General features: G+C 41.6%; 1 protein-coding gene across 10 annotated transcripts in view; it reads left to right on the forward strand.

Annotated features, from left to right (window-relative positions):
- si:ch211-285f17.1 (sickle tail protein homolog) overlaps positions 1 to 21,724 on the forward strand; it is a 150,940-nt gene extending 129,216 nt beyond the window's left edge. For 7 of the 10 annotated variants that reach the window (XM_056254172.1, XM_056254168.1, XM_056254170.1 and 4 more), the window contains 12 exons: positions 7,239 to 7,414; positions 9,524 to 9,660; positions 10,114 to 10,261; positions 11,947 to 12,382; positions 12,570 to 12,795; positions 12,887 to 13,182; positions 14,128 to 14,280; positions 14,948 to 15,052; positions 16,393 to 16,467; positions 16,832 to 18,463; positions 18,994 to 19,125; positions 20,085 to 21,724. In XM_056254172.1, coding sequence (XP_056110147.1) covers positions 7,239 to 7,414; positions 9,524 to 9,660; positions 10,114 to 10,261; positions 11,947 to 12,382; positions 12,570 to 12,795; positions 12,887 to 13,182; positions 14,128 to 14,280; positions 14,948 to 15,052; positions 16,393 to 16,467; positions 16,832 to 18,463; positions 18,994 to 19,125; positions 20,085 to 20,576 — 4,008 coding nt within the window. In that variant the 3' untranslated portion in view covers positions 20,577 to 21,724. The remainder of the gene's footprint in view (positions 1 to 7,238; positions 7,415 to 9,523; positions 9,661 to 10,113; positions 10,262 to 11,946; positions 12,383 to 12,569; positions 12,796 to 12,886; positions 13,183 to 14,127; positions 14,281 to 14,947; positions 15,053 to 16,392; positions 16,468 to 16,831; positions 18,464 to 18,993; positions 19,126 to 20,084) is intronic. The other 3 variants (XM_056254177.1, XM_056254171.1, XM_056254178.1) reach the window with 3 other exon arrangements.
- The last annotated feature ends 10 nt before the right edge of the window (positions 21,725 to 21,734 follow it).

Raw genomic sequence — 21,734 nt, forward strand, 5'->3', positions numbered from 1 at the left:
AGGTGCAAGTCCATGGAGAGATTTGTACGTCAGACGGAGGATTTTATATTTGATCCGAGACTTAACTGGCAGCCAGTGAAGCTTCTTCAGGATGGGAGTGATGTGAAGTCCAAGCTTTGTGTGAGTGAGCATCCTAGCCGCAGAGTTCTGTACATACTGGAGTCTGTCAGTAGCCTTGCTAGGCAGACCGAACAGGATACCGTTACAGTAATCAAGTCTGGAGGTGATGGAGTGAATGAGGGTCTCGGCTACAGAGTTGGAGAGACACTGTCGAAGTCTGGAGATGTTCTTAAGATGGTAAAAAGCAGTTTTAATGGTGTTTTTGATGTGTTGTTGGAAGGAGAGAGTGGAGTCCATGATGACGCCAAGGTTGCGTACTTGAGGAGATGCAGAGATTGAGCAGCCATCCACATCCAGTATAATGTCATCAACATTTTTAAGAAGTGACAGCGGGGCAAACACCATAAGTTCTGTTTTGTCTTTGTTGAGTTTTAGAAGGTTGCTGTCCAGCCAGTTCTTTATGTCCTTCAGGCAGTTGATAAGTGGCACTGGTGGAAGTGGAGTAGAAGGCTTAGTACTGATGTAGAGCTAGGTGTCGTCAGCGTAGCAGTGGAAGTGTAATCCATGTTTCCGGATGATCATCCCAAGAGGTAGCATGTAGATATTAAACAGCAGTGGGCCAAGCACCGATCCTTGTGGCACACCGTGTAAGACTGGCGCAGTTTCAGAGCAAATGCCCTTAAGGGTGGTGTATTGTTGCCTGTTGGTGAGATAGGATTTAAACCAGGAATACACAGTACCAGTAAGGCCAATAAGTTTGGAGAGTCGAGTGAGAAGAATGTGATGAGAGACTGTATCGAAGGCTGCAGAGAGGTCTAGAAGAATTAAGATGCTGACATGGCCAGAGTCAGCTGCCATGAGAAGGTCATTTGTGATTTTAATGAGGGCAGTTTCTGTGCTATGATGTGTTCTGAAACCAGATTGAAATGGCTCGTAGAGGTTGTGCTGTAGCATATGATGGTTGAGTTGGGAAGCCACAGCTCTTTCCAATAACTTGCATATGAAGGGTAAGTTGGAGATTGGGCGGTAGTGGTTTGGGTCATCTTGGTTCAGGCCTGGTTTTTTAAGTGTAGGGATCACCGCAGCAGTTTTAAAGCTGGTGGGGACCACCCCAGAAGACAGAGAGGTGTTGATGATGTTGACCAGTATGGGTCCCAGAGTTGGAAGACATGCCTTGACCAAGGCAGTCGGCATTGGATCCTGTTTGCTGGTCGTTGCCTTTGCTTTTGACACTAGCTCAATAACTTGAGCTGTTTTGAGCGGGGAGAAAGAGGAGAGGCAGTCTTGTGGTGTGGAGACAGTTAGAGAGTTTGTGTCAAGCAGCGGTGGTGTGGTTGGGTGAGAGGAGCTGGACAGCTGCAGTTGCTGGTGGATGGTTTCTACCTTTTTCTGGAAATAATCCAGGAATCTGGAGCATAAGCCAGCAGCATCAGATGGTTGAGGAGGGTCAAGTGGGCCAAGTAGGCGATTGATAGTGGAAAAAAGCTGTTTAGGTTGACGTTGTTGGTTACCAATAAGTGTAGAGTAGTACTTATTTTTCGCCTTGGACAGAGCATCTTTGTAGCTCTTAACATGGTTGTTGTAGGCTACCTGGTGGACAGTGAGGCCAGATTTTTTATAGTACCTCTCCAGCCTCCGCCCTGTGGCCTTCATAAGGCGGAGTTCAGCAGTGAACCAAGGAGCAGGACAGGAGAAGGAGACAGATCGAGTGATGAGGGGGGCAACAGAGTCCAGACTACGTGACAGGGCCAGGTTGTAGTGATTAACCAAGTCATCAACTGTGCAGTTTGGGGGATAGTTGATAAGATGGCCTGCAAGAGTGTAGGATAATTTATGTAAGCACACTTGTTTAATGTTTCGATATTCAATGATCCTTTTCACACACTTCCTGTGTGTGTGCACATGAACAGAAAACATGACAGCAAGGTGATCAGAAATAGCTAGGTCAACAGTTTGCAGATGGGTTGGAATTGTACCCGAGGAGCATACCAGGTCCAGTGTATGACCTTTAGCATGTGTGGGGCCATTGACATCTTGTGTAAAGTCAAAGCAGTCCAATAGTGACAAAAATTCTGCAGCATAGGCATTACTGGAATCAACATGTATATTAAAGTCTCCAAGTAAGATGGTAGCTGGAGACGTGGGGCAGATCAGAGCAAGGAGGTCAGAGAGCTCAGGCAGGAAGCTAGCAGATGCCTTAGGCGGACGATAGACAAGGACCACTTGTAGCTGCGGAGGTCCAGACAGAGCAAAGTGAATGCACTCAAATGAAGAGGTGTGTACTGGAAATTCTTTTATCTGGAAATCTGCATGATGTATAACAGCCAGTCCCCCACCACGTCCAGAACAACGGGGCCTTTGAATGTAACTATAGCCTTGGGGGGTAGCTTGGTTAAGCGCAAGAAAGTCCATTTGGTTCTGCCAAGTCTCAGTCAAACATAAAAAATCCAGTTTCCTGTCAGTTATAATGTCATGAATGAGTGGCGCTTTATTATTTAGTGAGCGAGTATTCAGCAACATGAATGAGACAGACTTAAGGACAGATGTATTAACATGAGAGATGTCATCAACAGCCCGTTCCAAGGGCCGTAGGTTAAATAAGTGTAGGCGCGGCTCGTTCTGATGACGTCGTCGCTGGGTAGTGATAGACCGAATAGGGGTAGCCTGGGATGTCTTCATGTAAACGAACTTATGTCGAACAGCCCTGTGCACATAGGGGGGGGCGACGTAAGAGATGGAGAGATTTAATCACATCGAGGCAAACGTTACTCGGTTTGATCTGCGTGTTGAGGTTTTTGAGTTCCAGAACGCAGTACTTTAGGAAAGCCATGGTGACAGAGGAGACCGCTAGCTTGCCAACGCTAGCTAGCATTAGTTTACAAGCCGCAGACCAGAGAATCACAGCCAAGCCACAACAGAGAATGCTGCGGAGGATCAAGCAGTTACATCAGAGGTAATTACAGCTGTTGACAGTGTGGAAATCGTCAGAATAAATCCAAGGTTTAAAAGTAGCCTGTTGACCACTCTGCAAGGTAGCGTAGCAGCTGGAAAGCCACTGGTTTAGCAGATCATGTAGCAGAGCCAGAGCACACAGCGAAAAAGTTGCAGGAAGTGAGAAGGTGAATCCAACTAGTAGCGTAGCGTAAAGGCAGCAGGAGAAGAATCGCGGAGAAACTGAAGTTGTGCGTGTTTGTTTGTGAGGATGAAAAGCGGCGACAGACACGCCAGCGTCCTCTCTCCTCACGAATCATATCAAGTGCATAGATTCAACTATGAGTACTCATAGTGACCCTCAGAGAGGGGGAGCACATATCCTGCCTGGTAGGCAAACCAGGCTGTAGGTTGGATAAAAGAGGTTCCGGAAGGGAACCCGTAGCAGAAAATGACCATTAGTCATGCTAGGGCGCAAGCTCGCCTTCAAAAGCTGCCTGCTAAGGCCAGCTGAACTGATAGCAAGCGGCCACTAGCTGCCAGAACCCGTTGCTGGGAGACCACTTACAAGGAGGCCTGGTGAAGCCTACTACCTGATAACCAGAGGGCTGGCTACCTAGTGCCAGGATTTGAGAACTCGCCTAGTGAGGCCTACTACCGGGCAGCCAGTACAACTAGCTGTGCAGTTGCCCATCCTTGGGACTTCACCTTCAGAGAGGCCTGATGAAGCCTACTACCTGCCTTCAGGGAGGCCTGCTACCTGATAGCTCGCATCCGTGGGAACTCGCCTTCAGGGAGGCCTGGAGAGGCCTACTACCCAATAGCAAGCTAAAACTGGTTATTGCTATGAACCCTGATTCCGGTGTCAGTGCCAGTCTTGGGGCTCAGTCTCGGAGCGGCCTGTTATAGCCGGTCGTCTGAAAGTTTTCTTTAGGTAAGAAACTGACTGCCATGGCCGTAAGGTTGGGGACCAAGCTACAAGGCCAACCGCCTGACAGTGGTCAATCCTATTCGACTGTCCTCTCATATCATTAACGGGGCTAGCCTCCAGAGAGACCCACTGAAGCCAATTGTCTGAATGGACAGACCAAGATGGGGCTCAGGGTCAGGGAGGCCTTGCTAAGGTCAAGACCATAAATACCACTGTTTGTATACCCAGTCACTCAAGACTCACTAAGAAGATTGAGAGGCCTACTTGGCCTGAAGCAAGTCAGTGCTGTCAGCCAAAATCATATTGCCGGGGACTCGCCATCAGTGTGGCTATCAGCTAGTAGGCCCAACCAGGCCTGTCTATTCTGCTACACACATATACCGTTTGGGAACCATACTACACCAACACAAATATTAAGGCCACCCACAGGAGGCCTAATAAGGCTAGCTACCTGGTCGCAGCTGTAATGTATATCCCACAACTTTAGGACTCCCTTCCGAGGAGGCCTGTTTAAGGCCTACTAACCATCAGTGAGTCTACTGCCTGAACTACTAAGGCCAACCACCTGAGGTAAGCTGGCCTGCCGTGCCCTCTTGGGGACTGCCTATTCAAGGAGGCCTGCTGAGGCCTACTACCTAACGGCACAGCCTTCGTTGGCAGATAAGCTGTTTACAGAGCGCCTAGAGCATCCTGGTACCTAATCACATTGCCCATGTACTCAGCAAAAAAATGCAGCACCCTTTAAGCAAGGGGAGTGCAACATACACCACTCTGCCTTAACGGAGGCCCCAGAGTCAGGGGCCTACCATCTGTACACATGGGCGTCAGCTCATGGCAATGCTCTGGCTTCCTCGGGAGCGTACTTCGATAACCAAAAAGAAGTGAAGGTTAGAACTTTCCACTCGACCCGAGCCATAATGGTTATTATGAGCCATAATATTACCACCTCACCCTGAGATTTAACAGGGTGCGGGCCCGCCAGCGGCTCTAGAGGTGACAGAACTTTTATCTGTGCTCAGCCTAGGGGAGTGGGGCTTGCTTGTAAACCACCCACCTACAACCCGACGCTCAACGAGGTGAGTGGAGCCTATTCTGGCGGCCCAAATCCAAATGCTAGTTCTGCACGCCAGGGTCGGGCAGACAAAACCCAGTCTCTTCGTGAGGCGAAAGACGACCTAACCCTGCTCAAGAAAGACCCATTTTACCTTATTGCGGCCTAACCCAGGGTCTTTATAAATCATGCCTCTGCACCAAGCTGCATTACTCTTCTCGCCCCAGAATGCAGAGAAGGGGGCGGGCCTTGGCCTAACGACTCCCATGGGAGGAGGCTGTCATATAGGGATGCTAAAAACCTACATTCGCAAAGTGAAGGGCCAGAGGCAGAAATGCTTAAGCAGAATGCCTCCACTATGCCCATAGCCCTGGTGAGGGCCAGCCTGTAAGCATAGATCTACCTGAGGGCTCGGAGGAGCCACAGCCTTATGAGAATATATACAGTATATGAAGAGTTCAGATGCAAAAGCCTCTAAGTGCCATCTGAAATGTTCTTCTAGAATGATCATTTTTATCAAGCTAGTATATTTAAAGGTACACTATGTAGGAATTCCGTTTTTGTCAAACAGCGACCTGTGGAGTACTTGTACTGTCGTAAATAACGAGTGGAAATAAGGTGTGGCCCCTTTAAGAGCTGCGCGCGCCGGGTTATTTCTGTTTGATGCTCATTCTTATCCTATTTTAAGTGAAAGCCTGATTGAGTGAGACTCTTGTCCGGTTTTCTCACGCTGTCAGTTTCTCGTTTTCTTTTCCTTGACACTTCCGAGCCTGTGGTCACGTGACGGTCGTAAAGCGATACGTTCTCAAGGCATTCTCCAGGTCACATGACCTGGCCAAAGAAGGTCCGTCTTCTCCAAACTTACATAGGCGGTATTTCAAGAGGGCAGCCCCGCTCGGAGCATTGATAGTGTCAAGCGCTGTATATTGGCCTGAGGAATCATTTAAAATAACTCATGCGTCAACTGTTTTGACCAAAAGTTACACGGTGTGCCTTTAAGTTCAGTAATTTCACTTAAATGGCAATTAATAGGTCATTGTCATTTAAGTGAAATTACTGAACTTAAATATACAAGCTTGATAAAAATGATCATTCTAGAAGAACATTTCAGATGGCACTTAGAGGCTTTTGCATCTGAACTATTCATATATATATATTTTTTTTCATACGAGGGGCTGCAGAATCGCTCAGCCTACTGAAAACACAAACAGCTCAAGGGGGCGATGTATGTATGCTATACTCCAAAACTTTGTTTTTTGAGAGAGAGAGAGAGAGAGAGAGAGAGAGAGAGAGAGAGAGAGAGAGAGAGAGAGAGAGAGAGAGAGAGAGAGAGAGACCAACTACTCTACCCTGAGGTGGCTAATAGCCCGAGGGCTAACACAGGTGTGTGTAGAAAAAAAAACAAGTAGCGTAAACATTCCCATTCTTCTTTCTAGAATGACGTTCTGCCACTTAACTCTCCACTGATAACATATTTCATATATTTCCCACCCCCTTGGCGAGATCCCTCAGCAGATCGACCTGGTATACCTGCAACACCGCCATGGTGTGCAGGGCAGCCCCGGCCTGACCCGCTGGCGTGTATGCTGGCGTGTATGCTCTGCCATTCAAACTGGCAGGGTTGGAGCTCTCAGTGTCGATGTCCGCTCTGCTATTTGGCCTCAACATCAGCGAGACTAGGCCGCTGATATCGGTGGATGAGGGGAGAATATGGGTTCTTCCATGTCCTCTCGATCTCAGTATGTAGATCGGGAAGAAATGGAAGGCTCTCCTGAGCTGGTGGTTTATGACCGGGTAGAATCCGCTCTTATCGCAAAGCCAATTCCTCCCCCAATGCGCAGCCATGGCAGCTGCAGCCTGACCGCGGTGCGTTCCAAAACACCAACCATGCTCAGCATACACGGGGCAGGGTGGCTGAGAAGATTCAAGATATATATATATATATACATACATATTACTAAAAAAAAATAATCACACTCTCTACAAAAATATGAAGCAGCACAACTGTTTTCAAAACTGATAATTATGAGACATGTTTCTGGATGCTGACAATTCAGCTTTGCATCACAGTAATATATTTTAAAATATATTAAAATAGAAACCAGTCATTTTAAATTGCACTAATATTTCACAATTTTGATTTAAATAAAATGTAGCCCTGGTGAGCCTAAGAGACTTCTTTCAAAACATTTAGAAAATCATACAGACCCTAAACTTTTGAATTATAGTGTATGCTGTAGTAAATGGTTATGTGTGTGTTTTCAGCTTCAGAATCAGGAGTGTATGCGTGCTCAGATAAAGCATGCAGAGCAAGAGATCAGTGTGAAGCTGGCTGAAATACTGAGACGACAGGACGATCCGACACAGAAACAGAGGACGCTGGTGGAGGAAGAGAGACACCGATATCTCAGCATGCAGGAAAGAGTTCTCACACAGCTGGGGTACGTCACACACACACACACACACACACACACTTGTATGTGGTTTGCAGGGACTCTCCATAGGCGCAATGGTTTTATACTGTAAAAACTGTAAATTCTATCCCCTTACACTAACCCTAGCCCTAAACCTACCCATCACAGAGAACTTGTGGCATTTTTTGATTTTCAAAAAACACAGTTTAGTATGTTTTTTTAAGCCATTTGATTTACAAGGACACAGGAAATGTAATACTCATATCATTATACACATTTCCTCATAAACCATACAAGAACACACACACACACACACACACACACACACACACACACACACTCTCTCTCTCTCTCTCGGGAATCTGAAATTCACTTTCCTCTGGGCAAACAAATGCCTTTTATTCTCAATCATTCATTATACGATTCATTACAGCCCCTCTTTTAACTCATTATAGCCCTGTCCGCCCTGCTGCACGTAAACCATAATTAAATCCCGCTTTAATTTAGCTGGTTAACAAGCGTGTTCTCCAGACAGCTTTAAACATTCAAAACAGAACTCAGTGGGAATTAACGCTAGCCAGAGATCAGGAGAAGCATTAACACTCTATTTCCCTTGGTTTAATGCCAGTGCCCAGTCAGCAGAGGTCTCTGGGTGCCTGTGAGCAGTGAAACGTTGAGCCAACAAGGACAGTTTGACTTTTACACATGTGAGGCTGAGGGATGTGAAAGAACTGCGTAATTTAATTACAAAACATAAACTGTGAAAAAAAAAAAAACTATCATGAATGTACCAGAATGCACCATCATAACATAAAATCGGGTTTTTAACATGCCAAACAACTAGTGCAGACCAATTTAAAAAGCAGTGTAAAAACTGCTTACATGAAACTTCAGCATAATATTTTATTCCTGTGTTAGTGCTTACAATAACAGTCCAAAATTAACACTCACCAAGTGCCAAATGGGAGTGAAAACTGGCTAGCCTCTAACTCTTAGGAGTTGCAATACCGTAAAGCATGGTTTGAATCACAATGTAAGTATGAAAGTTATAAAAATAAACTTCTTATTACTGGTATCTTGAAACTTCTGGAATCACAAAAATAATTATGGGTAAATAATTTAATATATTGACAGTCCCAGTGCCCCATTATGCTTTTTTCACAAATTACTTTTTATGTAGTTTTTAATATAGTGTTTGTAAAATATAAAAAGTAATTTTTTTCACAGATCAAAGTGTATGGTAAATGGAGTTGACAAAAAAAGAACTGATTCTGAATAGATATGTGAATGTGTATAATGCCAGTCTATGGTCTTCATTGGCTGTCAGCGAACATTGACCATTGAAAAGTTTGGTTTGTGTCATCGACATGTCGAGAAAACGCTGTTTTCTGTGCTGCGAATGGAAATCCACTTTGCATGCACTTCCAAAGGATGAGGAGCTGAAATTAATATATGTAATTAATGGCTCTTCCTTTCTGACATGTGCCGTAAGTGGTAGACCAATTACAGCTGACTGGGGCATCTGACCAATCAGAGCAGAGTAGGCTCTCGGAAAGGAGGGGTTTAGAGAGACTGAATACTTTATCAAACTGTTTCAGAGACTGTGAGAAAAGAGGTGATGCTGCAAGGTATATTATGAGAAAATAATATTTTCTGTTTTTTTTAATTGGATGCATGTAAACCTATTGTAAGAGACCTCCAAAGCAAAATTAGAAAGCATTAAATAGCATATCAGGGACACTTTAATAAAATGTTTGAAAACAAGCAGTATTGTCATAGGGGCCTTTGAATATTGTGTTAGACAACTGAGAACCACTGATATAAACATGCATAGGTGTGACATGAGCAAAACATAGTGGCCATAATGTAAAAATTAATTCCCCCTCCCATAGTTTTCTTAAACCAGAATTTTGGCAAAATGTAAGACACTGGATGGCAAACATGTCAGGAGGATAAAGGGACATCTGCACTGCCCTCTGGTGTCACAATAGTGTCATTTCAATATATATTCACTGGATGACTTGAATTTCAATGACAAAAACGTGAATTTATGTGGACGGATTGACTCATCAGTGAAAATATGAGCATATTTGTGTAGCTGTTTGTGATATGAGTATCACGTGTGTTTGTGGGTAGGGATCTGGAGCAGTATGTGGAGACTCTGAGGACTGACTCCAGCCCTGCTGTGTCTCAGAGATCTGTGACACTGAAGGAGGTAGAGGAGGGAGCTGTCAGCCTGAGGAAGGTGGGCGAGAACCTGGCTGGACTGAAAGGTAAAATACTCAATGAAAGAGCTGCTTTCTTGTTGTTCAAGATGTCTCAGTGGCTTCCTTAGTTACAGGAAGTTTAATATTATCCGGTGCTAGACCTGCCCACACAAGTTAAAGTAATGCAACTTGCAGAAACTGTGGGCCAGCTGTACTCCTAGAGGTGTGAATTGTGGTAGATCCTCCACAATAAAGATCACAGTTGTTTATCACTTGTTTACAGTGCTATAATATTTATACTTTGGCATATTTTGTAACCTCCCACTCCGATACAATCATATATGCTTCATGACCCGACCTGCAGAAACAAGTTGAAATGTCAGGAAGTTCCCTAGCTGATGATGACACTCAGATTAACAGCAAAGCACCTTTATTTCTCTTGCAGGAGAGTTATTTCAAAGTTCCCTAGCTGATGATGACACTCAGATTAACAGCAAAGCACCTTTATTTTTCTTGCAGGAGAGTTTCCAGCCCTTCAGGCCCACATGCGAGCAGTGCTCAGGGTGGAGGTCGAGGCCGTAAAGTTCCTCAAAGAAGAGCCCCACAAACTCGACAGCATGCTGAAGAGAGTCCGATCCCTCACGGACACACTCGGAAACCTTCGCAGGTACAAACAGAGAGAGTAAGAGATTTAGACAGACGTTTCAATTGCGAATAAAACAAGATTGCGGTTTATAAAAGACTTTATGACAAACTTTATACACCTATAGACCTTATGTAGTCACGCCCCTTTTCCGCGCTGAGCTCATTGTCTCTTGACTTCCGGTCTGTATTTTCACAGCGATCTTGCCTAGTTATGAATGAACGGCTCGTTAAAAAAAATTCCCAAGGTCCATTTGTTAAGACATATGATTTACAATGCTTAGCATAAACATTACAATGCTCATGATAACTTTCGTTAACTCTACAATAAGTAAATCAACTTCACCAGCTAATAACTCCTGGACAGCGATGCCATAGAAATATACAGAGCACCCGCAAAAAAGCAAGTTCAAAGACAATATTCTAAAGATGGCGGCGCCCTCGTTTCTCTGGTGCATAAGGTCTATACTCCTTCCGATTCCAGCCCACGTATGTGTCCAGCCAGAGCGTTATGGTCTGCATCTCTCATTCATATTGTAATCATGTGTGAGCAGAGACTCTGTATAGGTTTAGACAGAGGAGAGGTCTGGAGCATTTACTACTAGTCACTTTCTTTCTCCCCCGTCAAACCTGATCAGACTCAAACCTGTTGCCGTTCTATGATGTGAAAATGTCATGAATGTTACCAGCATTCTAGAAAATAGTGTTTTATTTTTGAGCCGCTGTGTGTAATTGCAAAATGAAACAGATTTTTACACGTCCATTTAAAGCTGCAGTCCGTAACTTTTTTGTGTTAAAAATTATCCAAAATAAAATTGTTGAGCAAGTACTTAACCAGCCAGTGTTCAACGCTATCTGCTTGCCTTAGCTCGATTCAAAGCGGTAAGCTTGTAATAATGTTTTTAATTCCAGTGGTACTGGTGGATTTCCGCGGGAGATTCGAGCATGTCTTTGCGTCATTACGTCACATCTGTACACATAAAGGAGTCTCGGCTAGTAGGCTATGTTGCGCGTGAGGATGTTGGAGGTGGAGATCTATAGCCTTTTCTCACAGCACTTGATATAAATAAACTTATCAATTTGATGGCGGATCCAGAAAGGTTTAAACGACAATCACCAGTGACAACTAGGCCTACATATTACTTTTTTAAATGTCTTTTTTTTATTCTATTTTATATTCTATTTAATATCTTCTTTTTATTTAAATTAAATTACATTATGATGTGCTTTTTCATTTTCTTCTTTTTAATTGCATTTTCTTCTTTACCTTTTTTAAAAAAGGTATTACTATTCTACATTTATTTCTAATTCTATTTACATTTTTTATGTTAAAATGTATTTATTTTTATATTATATTTTATAAAAAAAAAATGTATATAATAATTTATTTTATTTTCAAATACAAGAAACCCAATATAGGACTCATAATATTCATGTCTGTAAATGTGCGGGACAAGTTAAGGGTTTGTTCAAATCTCAGTAGGATTATCAGACACTCTGTCTTCTATTGTTGAATCAAGGTTGAGCCCCATATAGCCATCTGAAGAAATCAGCTGTGATCTTCAAAAAATTGCACACTGCAGATTTTAATCCTCAAAAACAGGATAGAAATCATAAAAATAAGCTTGTGGTTTTAAATTTGACTAGATTTTAGTGAATTCTGAATGTTTCCCTCATTGATTTCGGTTTCAACTATTATTTGTTCTCTAGGTGTGCCACAGATAGTCTGCTAAATCCCTCTGACTCTGTTCCTTCGTCACCTGCCTCTGAAAAAGCAGAATCGCCTATCGTTGAATCCCTTGAGCCTGCCTCGGTCATACCTCAGAGCTCCATAGTGAGGTCAGAGGTTATGACGTCAAGTCCTATGGTGATCCACCATGTCCAGGCCTCTCCTGTAGCCTCACAACGATCCCAGAAATCAATAGCACCATCACCCATTCCCCCTGCTGCACAGAGACGAGAGTCTACACCTTCACCCACCAAACAGCTCAAAAAACCTTCACTTGAGCAGACACAAATACCAAATAACAGCAGTAATGGAGTCTCTGCTAATGACATTCATAGTAAAGGTCCTTCTCCAAACTTGTTAATTGAGGAGATCCACGCCAACCGCAGCAAGAGCAAGAACAGGGCTGTGTCGATCGAGGTGAGGATTTGACCTACATACTACATAAACTCCACGGACAAACTCCAAATGAATTTAGTTTTGGCCTAATTTTGTTTGGAATAACGTAACACTAGTTAGCTCTTCAATTTCACTTAAAGTATATCGCAGCCTTTGGGTGAAAATGTGCATTCTCTTGTTTACTTACTGTTTTGTTTGGTATCTTCAGGCTGCAGAGAAAGAATGGGAGGAGAAGAGACAGAACATGGGTCATTATGATGGGCAGGAGTTTGAGCGGATGCTCCAGGAAGCAGAAGCCAACATGCTGAGAGGAATACCAAACCTCGAGGTGCCCAGCGAACACGAGGGCTCTCCTTCTCCTCCTGCAGTGCTTCCTGCCTCCCTGGAGGGGGTGATAGAAAAAAACGAACCTACAGCAGCACCAACAGAACAAGGTAAGAGACATAAAGAAATGTTAGTGGTCTTGAGACTACTATTTGGTGATGTTTATGCTCATTTGCTCATTTGCTCATTTTCTTTTTGCAGATGACAATCAGCCAAACTCTGAGAAACCTACTAAGACAGCTCCAGAGAAACCTCCCAAACCTCTGGAGAAGCCATTTAAGCCAGCCTTGGAGAGACCTCTTAAACCCAGCCTATCCATCAAATCCAACCTAGAAAGACAGAGTAAGACTCAGGAAAAAGTTAAGCTTCAGACCACAGAGAAAGCTAACAAGTCCCCTCCTCCACCCCCACCTCGACGAAACTACACCACCAACACTGGGATGACCACCACCCGCTCTGGAGAGGTCATTTACACCAGCAGGAAGGAGTCTGTTACGGTAAAAGTGTATTTGTTGAACAGATTTTTTTTTACTCTGTCTTAAGTACAAATAATACAATTAAATGTCATTTTAAATTTGTATTATATTTTAAAAATAGCTGTTACAGGGTTTTTTTCAACTGCTTACACACATTTTCAAAACTTTGCCTCTTTCCCCCCCCCCCCAAAAACTTTACACTTAAATCCAAGAATTGCACACACAAAATGCAAAATGCCTCACATCTCTTGCAAAATGAAGCACTGCATTCAAAATCTCACAAACACATCTCAAAAGCAAACATTTGTCTTACGTTGCAAACACGTTTGCCATAATATTATATTTTTGGATATATCATTTACACACAGTTATTCAAAAGCTAAATATCTTTTTTCATGAGCTCCTATGTAGATTTCTGAATAAGATTGAAAGTAATTGGCAGAGAGAGGTTAAAAAATTAATGGTAAACACGAAAGCAAGATTGAAACCAAACTATTTATTTTCTTACTGTAAGCATTTGTGGTTGTGAATACATTATTACACAGTCCGAAAGTAAATATATACATCAACCATGTTTAGTTGGACAGAAACCAAGCTTAATTTAATAGGCCTATTCTAAAGCCATGATTGGTTGGTGTTAAGTTAAGCAATGAGTGTTTGCACATGTGATGAGTTAGTGTGAGACACTGATGAATTAGTGTGGCATTTTGATAGTTGTGTTTGAACAAGGAAACCAAGATACTTCCTGTTAGATTTTTGTGTGTTACATAGATAATTAGTGTATGGTTTTGCAGATTTGGTGTGTGGTTCTGGTGTTTGAGTGTCATGTTTCAGAAATTAAAAACGAGTAAGGATTTTGTGTGTAAGCAGTTGAAAAAAACTGTAATATAAAATAAAATTATTCTATAAATATAATGAAATAAAAATGTTCATTATATTAAAAAAATGATTAATATCATTTGTTAGGAGGGTGAAGAGGAGTCCAACAGTACAGCGTCTCAGTCTGAATCAAAGACCCCTCCAGAGGTGAAGCGCAAACCCATTACTCCTCCACCTATCGCTGCCTCGGCTATCACTGAGGAAGAGGATGAGGGAGACAAGATTATGGCAGAGCTACAGGTGAGAGACACGCAGAATCTCAAACATACATACACACGCTCAGACCTGTAGCAAGCATAACATAATGTTCTTATTGGGTATAAACGTTAATACATGCTCACTGACTAATTATAAGTGTTTTGATCTTAAAATGTCTTGGGTGTGGAATTGCTTGGTGTGGGTGTTAATATGCTTTGGCGTGTGTGCCATGTGGCTCATTCGGTGGCAGTTTCATTTCCCTGCACTAGTTTAGCTTCTGTTCCCTACAAATCTGTAGATACACAACCTAGTTTTCATAAATTCTAAAAAGAAAATTCAAAAATATGTATATAGCATTGTTTGCAGTTCTACAATCCAAGATCAAATTATTTCCTTTATACCTTTTAAATTAGTATACATTTTTATATAGAATAGAAAGTACGTTGTAATCAGAATATATGTAAAACAAATTCAATTATATTTCAAATAATACAATTAAATATATATATATATATATATTTAAATTATGTCTAATTTAATAAAAACATTTAAATATCGTAGCACATACACATATTCAGATAATAATTTGATAAAAACTCACTGTAGATCATTTCTATTACACGTACAGTAATCTTGAACAGGTTTGCCCAATTTAATGATGGGCAGATTCTTACCTTTAACTCCCTGCCTCACAAATTCTTCTTCTCAGGTTTTCCAGAAGTGCTCTGTTAAGGAGGTAGGGCTCAAGGGTTTGGTAGAGCCACAAATCAGAGAGCTAAGACCTGGGGTCTTACTGCCCCTTAAAGATAAGAAGGTAAAGGATATGATGTCCTTTAGTAGACCCTCCAACTGCCTGCCTGTACCAGCCGCTTGTCCCTGATGGCTGTCCTTTCACAATGCTTGATTTGCTTTCTTACCCTTTGCTAACTTCCTCTGTACACTCTTGTGATGGGTATCTGACACAAAATGTTCTCACTGTTCTTTAAGTTTAAATTCTGTTCTTTTCCTTTTATTTCTACTGAACTCATGAACTGTGCTGCTTGTAGTGATGTAGTTGGAGCCGAAAGGGAAAACAAACATAATTGGCTTTGTGTGCTCGGAGTCATCCAATCAATAAACTAGATTTTCGACACTGCTATCAAAGGGTGTTGTGTGTGTTTTCTTTTTTTCACATTCATTGTAATAAAAAGGTATCTCAGTTGGACACAATCCAATTTCCAAAAACTTTATTACCTAAGGTTACATGATTTTCAAACATTTATCGTTTATAATGTACTCTTGCAGCTTGAGTTATCTAACCAGGTAGCATTAACAAATTGTCCTGGCCAAAATCATGTTATTTAGCAGATTTATGGGATAATTATCAGGACCTACTTTAATGTGGCCATCTAGTTTTCTCTTTAGAAACGTTCCAAACCATATGCATCAGTAGAATGTAGCTTAGACTTGGTTTATTCGTGAGGATTTTAGAGGATATTTTCAGCTAGCAGTCTGGAGTTCAGAATTTGTTCTTTGATCTTCTCACTTTGCTGCATGCCTGCTACTATATAAGCCTCCTTACCTATTTGATGGATTTTCAGTCTCGCTTTTACTCTCTTTACCTTCGTTGCACCTCTTCACAGAACATTTTCACAGTGTTTTCTCTCTGTTAACAATTGTGCAGTCTTATGTACAGGTGACATATTACAGAAAAACAAACTTTTGATCTCAAAATTGTATTAAGCATACTTTATTTGGGGAAAAAAAGTTTTAGAAAAAGTTGGAAACATGCATTACAACTCTAAAATTAAGTTTTCATTTGTTGGTAAAGTTTGTACCTGTAATTTTGGGCTGTTTATTCAGATCAGTTTAAAAATTCCTTATGCCTAGCTCCAAATTATGATCTGTTATTAAATTATTAATCCAATTCATTGCATATTTAAAAATATGTCTAACATTAATATAGAGAAGAGAAATGGTCTGTATTTCCAGCTGTAACATTATTGGCATCATTATGATTAGAAATTTGGTTGATTCTATGACAATTCTTAAAATGAAACATATTTTAATATGATAGAATGTATGATCGAAGAACGTGTTTCTTCAGTGGTCTAGAGTAGTGTGTAGCCTAAGATTGTTTCTTTGTGAAGTGATGTTTTTCCCCACAAACCACAGAATACAGAAAACCAAGATGGCAAGAATCCTGACACGGACGAGAATGGCAACAATACAATTCGTCAGAGTCCTGGGGTGAGCGGCAGTATTTATTATTATAATGACTAAATTATCATAAACTTATTGTAAACTCCAACAAGAAATTTATGATAAGATAATGTTATGATGGTATAAGCTCTGAAAAAAAACTGTCTTTGTGACAATCAGTCATTAAATAATTATGAGATCCCCTTTCACCAAAATGGTTATTAGCTCCCCAATCAGGTTACTCCAAAGGGTGTGTCCTTGCAATAGTGTTCTGTGAAACCTCACAAAGACCCTGTAAAGCCAAGGCCAAACCAATTGTAGAAAATATAATTAATTCCAGATAGGATTCATAACGAAGTTAACTCAACTAATGGAAATTTTCTTTCTTTTTTCTGACCTTTAACCTTTTAAGGTCATCTACTATGTCACAGCTCAGATCAAGGGGACTTCATCAGTGTCCGAGGAATCAACAGAGCGTAGAGATGCATCACAGTCTCCCCCATCACAGGTGTCACATGTCAATGCTTCTGACCAATTCCAAAGCCAGCTGCAGGTATCCACTAACAAATTTGGTGCCCTCAAAAGTAGCAGCCCAGCCAGCTCTTCTAGCTCTCTGCACCAAAATCAGCTGTTTCGTTCAGCCTCGTTGAATTCAAATCCACCCTCTCCATTGGAAGAAGTTCCAGGTAGTCCAACCAAAGGGAAAGTTCATGTGGTCAAGGCTGCTCAAGTGCAGGTTAGCATAGAGGAGAGGGTAGAGTCTCCAACAGCAATTTGCTCACCAGTCTCCTTTGGAGACACTGAACACATTCTTTCTAAAGCAATCCCTGTTGGGGATGATTTGGCAAAACAGAAGCTTCTGTTTGGTCTATCCAAAGTGAAGGAAAAGAAATTTGAAGAAATTGAGGAAAATGATGAGACCTTTCTCAGTCCTGATCTGCCAGGAGAAGAGCCACCTCCCCCTCCTCCTGATAACTTTGCCTTCATGATCACTAATACCAATGTACAAGCTCTGTCCACTGGAGAGTACCATCAGCTTGTCAACGCCAAGAAAGGTTGTGTGCAGACGGTAACTGTTGGCAGCAAACAACCAAGTGCATCTGACAGTGGCTCAGCATCAGGAGGTAATGCCAATACCAATGGTTCCCCTGGTGGTGAGCACTCAAGTAAAAAGCCAGTTATCATCATTTTTGATGAGCCAATGGACATCCGCTCAGCTTACAAACGCCTCTCTACCGTCTTTGAATGTGAGGAGGAACTAGAGCGGATGCTTGCAGAAGAAAGAATAGATGAGGAGAATGAGGAAACTGAGGATGAAGGATGGACTAGAGGATTGCAGGTCAAACAGAATGGAGATGGTAGAGATTCTGGAAAATTTACTGGTTCAAATTCTTCTGCAGATGTCACAGACGGTCAAGTCATGAACACTTCATCCTCAACTTTATCTGAGGGAGGGGCATTAGAAGATGTGAATAGTGATGCAAAGCAAGATGGAAAGAAGAAGTTCAAGTTTAAGTTCCCCAAGAAACAGTTTGCAGCTTTAACGCAAGCCATTCGTGCTGGAAGCAAAACTGGCAAAAAGACTTTGCAGGTTGTTGTCTATGAGGATGAGGAAGAACCAGACGGAACTGTCAGACAACAAAAAGAGACCAAGAGGTTTGAAATTGCTTGCTCCAAAACAGAGTCTTCAAAATCAAATCCACAGGAACCTAATGGACGAACTAACGAGATTCGTAAGAGTACCTACAAAACCCTTGACAGTCTAGAGCAAACAATAAAGCAGCTTGAAAACACAATTTGCGAAATGGGGCCCAAGTCTTTGGAAGACCCAGAAAGCTTGGTGAACCCTGACACTCAGGACAACAAGTTTGGAGAGAGTCCAGGGCACTCAGAGAAAGGACTTTCTCCCAAAACCTCGATTCCTAGGTCGACGTCTGCCAGTAAAGGTCCTGGTCTCCGAAAAAAGACCAAACCACAGCTCCTTCCTCGGCCTGCCATCATACCAACTACAGGGGTTTCAGTCACACCAGTTCCCACCCACCAGGTCTCTCTCTAGCTCATACTACCTTAACAAAGACTATGGATCTGTCCCTCTCCTCTTGCCCATAATAGTTCCACCCTTTCCAGTGACTTCTACAGATCCTTAGCCTCTCCTGTGGTGGAGGCTACCAACTCTGGGATCTGAACTTTTTAACACCTTCACATATTTTTATAAATATGGTGTGTTTATTTCTGGTGTGGTGTTTCATGTATAAACCTTTTTGTGTTTACTGATGGTGCTCTAATATTGGGTTAAGGTAGCCACAACGATTTTCACAGTCCACAGTCTCACATTCTTTATGGTTCCTTTTTGTGGATTCTAAGACAGTCCTCAAAGAAACTTTGTTGGTATTCTGGGCTGGTTTGCATGCCTTCTTCTTTTCTGGTATACATACTCTACAGTGTTCACAGATGTGCTGTGCAAGCTTTGTCTTGCTGTGATTTAGTTTAAAACCCCCTGAAATATGGCTCTCATTTTTTGTTTCTTTCTTTTTATCCCTTTTCTCTTCTGTTTGGTTTAAATCTTTTTTGCAGAATGCCAACGTGGTCTCACCTACTAGTCGGATGCCTGTTTCTGCCAAGGTGCGGCAGCAACCGGGCACCTCAGACAAAGAGAGGGCAACAAAACCGCAAAAGCTACAGGACTCTCAGAGGCAGTTTCGCCAGGTAGTCTTATCATAGGACCACTTATCTAGTCAAAAAGATACACACACCTAGGCATACACTCGAGAGGAAAGTTAGTTCTTGTAGGGGATATATTTAGAGGGAAAGGAACTAACAAAGAACCTGATGAGACCAAACAACCTGTTCTTTGGTGAAAAGCCCGGTGCCGAAAGCTGTTTTTGAACTGTTGACGTTTTCTTCTGCTACATTTTTTGAATGGCTGTGACCGAAGGCAACTGACTGTTATCGCATAATACCATCAAATGCTTCTGCATGTTTGCTTTGCTTGTGGCTTTGGTGCAGTAGAAGACAAACTAATTTTACAATAGTGAAAGAAAGATATAAAAATACTACAGCCACTGCTTACCTAACACTGTTTGATGCTTAGACTTGGGTCTCTTTAACTAAAAACCACTGACATCTAACCCCTACACACTCCAATGCCTGTGACAATTCCCTTGCAAGTCAGGATGCTTCTCTACTTAACCCATTTTTGGACCCTTTCCCTGTTTACCTCTCGGAGGAATCCCCAAACCCTGGCCCCACTGCCCAGGGTCCACAAATCCACTCTGTCCCTATTATCCTGTGGATGCCTTTCCAAATTGTACCTCCTCTATTCCTTCTGGAGCCTCATATGGTCTTGAGTACTGGTCGGTTGCACTTACACTGCGCATTACTCACTCTAAAACTCATAATCCTACCATCTTTCATCTTCCCTCTCCTTTCCATCTGACAGTCTACTTAAAGTGATATTTTTCTGTATTCTCATCTTGTAGACAGATAGTTTTTTGTGTGTGCCTTTAGTACTTTCACTTATATATGTAGCTTCTGTGTCTTTGATAATCTGTCGTGAATAACTGTAGATCCCAGTAGTATGATTTTAAACATGCTTAGAAATTTTGCGTATTTTAATCAAGATCCCTTTGTTGACAATCAGTGTGTTTTGGCATCTTTGTTCGCAGGCTAATGGAAGTGCTAAAAGATCTGGAGGAGATCCCAAATCCACTTCTCCTACTGTACCTGCTTCTAAAATTCCTGCTTTTTCCTCTAGTATGGGAAAAGGCTTGTCCCAGTCTGATTCTACTAATATTGTTAATTCTTCTCTTTTATCTTCCTCCTTTCCCGCTAGCAAATCTTCTATCCCTCCTTCTCGATCCAGTTCCACCCCCTCATCTCATATCCCCTCCCTTTCTAATGGTTCTTTAAAATATGCCCCTCCCACTCACAGCACTAAAGGCCTCTCTATTCCCATGCAGACACAAAATGGTCGACCTTCCACCTCTTCTTCCTCTTCCTGTTCCCACTCCCCTTTGTCCCCGACTATGTTGAGTCAGAGTGCGAAGAGTATCCGTACCATTCACACACCCAGCTTCACCAGCTACAGTCGGCAGCACAATGGGAGTGCCGGTAAATCAGCTATCCCAACAGTAACTGTCGCTAAGGATGCTGCGTAAATTGCTTTGCTGCTTTGCAACCATTTGTTTATCTCTTAATGAGGTGGAGTCACTCCTGATTTACTTTGATTCACTTTTAAAAGTTTTTTTTTTTTGTGATTTTATTTGTTTGAACAGATCATATTGTTACATGAGAGTGAACTTTGTTTTGTCATGACTTTGGCTATTGCATGTTATTATTTTCTCTGTTCAATTGAATGGCCATCCTCCCTCCATTATTCAGTGTTTTAAACTTGAATCTCTGCAAATCATAAACATATAAAAAGATCAACTGTTTTATTTTTAAAGTAAAACGTTTAATTGCAGAGAGCAGGCTCTTGATCAAGAATTTTACAGAGCACTTCATTTGAAAAGAATATTTATTTTTCATACAAGTTGAAGAGAGGCTAATAAGTGTTAAAGTTAACATAGTAAAAAGTATGTAAACAATGTTTTGGTTATTAGCATCCTGTAAATGATTGTAGATTATTTTCATTTTGCAGTTTTAAATAAATTGACAGACATTGGTTGTAGCCATAATTAGTGGAAAAGTACTGTAAGTATACTAACCATTAACAGAAATTGTCAAACATTGTCGGGTTTTTTTCTTTGTCTTTTTTACATGCACTGCCAATGTCTTTAAGATTTATTGTTATAAATTGAAAACAGTTTTGCATTGAACAGTTGTCTGTCTATTCAGTAGTTGCCTATTTGCCAAAGTTTGTAATTTACATCCTTAAAAATGACTATATATACTGTGTTAGACACTATGTACATTTAGGATAGGTTATACCTGGCTTAACCTACCCATGTCAAAAAATCCCTGATTTACCCATGCAGTCTATGGCTCTTAAATTAATGAGTATTGATGTCTAAATGTAAACTAAAAATTGTAGTGATTGATAAAATTGCTCTCTACTTCATATGTATATACTGTAACATCTCTATTTCAGAGATTGTGTTTAGTTTTGTTAACATATTGTACCAAAGTTTATTTCTATGCATGCCTATACACAATTGTAGAGAGAGAATGTAATAGAAGAAAATCATGCTTGCACAGACAGATTTTGTAAATAAATATGTTTGGTTTTGTATAGCTTTAATTGCAGAAGCAATCTGTGCAAAAGAGTGTAGGTATTAAAACAATAAAGTTCTGCATGCTTGTCGTTTACATTGCCT

The sequence above is a fragment of the Rhinichthys klamathensis genome, unplaced genomic scaffold (genome assembly GCF_029890125.1).
Source record: "Rhinichthys klamathensis goyatoka isolate OS25496 unplaced genomic scaffold, OSU_Roscu_1.1 h1tg000110l_1, whole genome shotgun sequence".
NCBI lineage: Eukaryota > Metazoa > Chordata > Actinopteri > Cypriniformes > Leuciscidae > Rhinichthys > Rhinichthys klamathensis.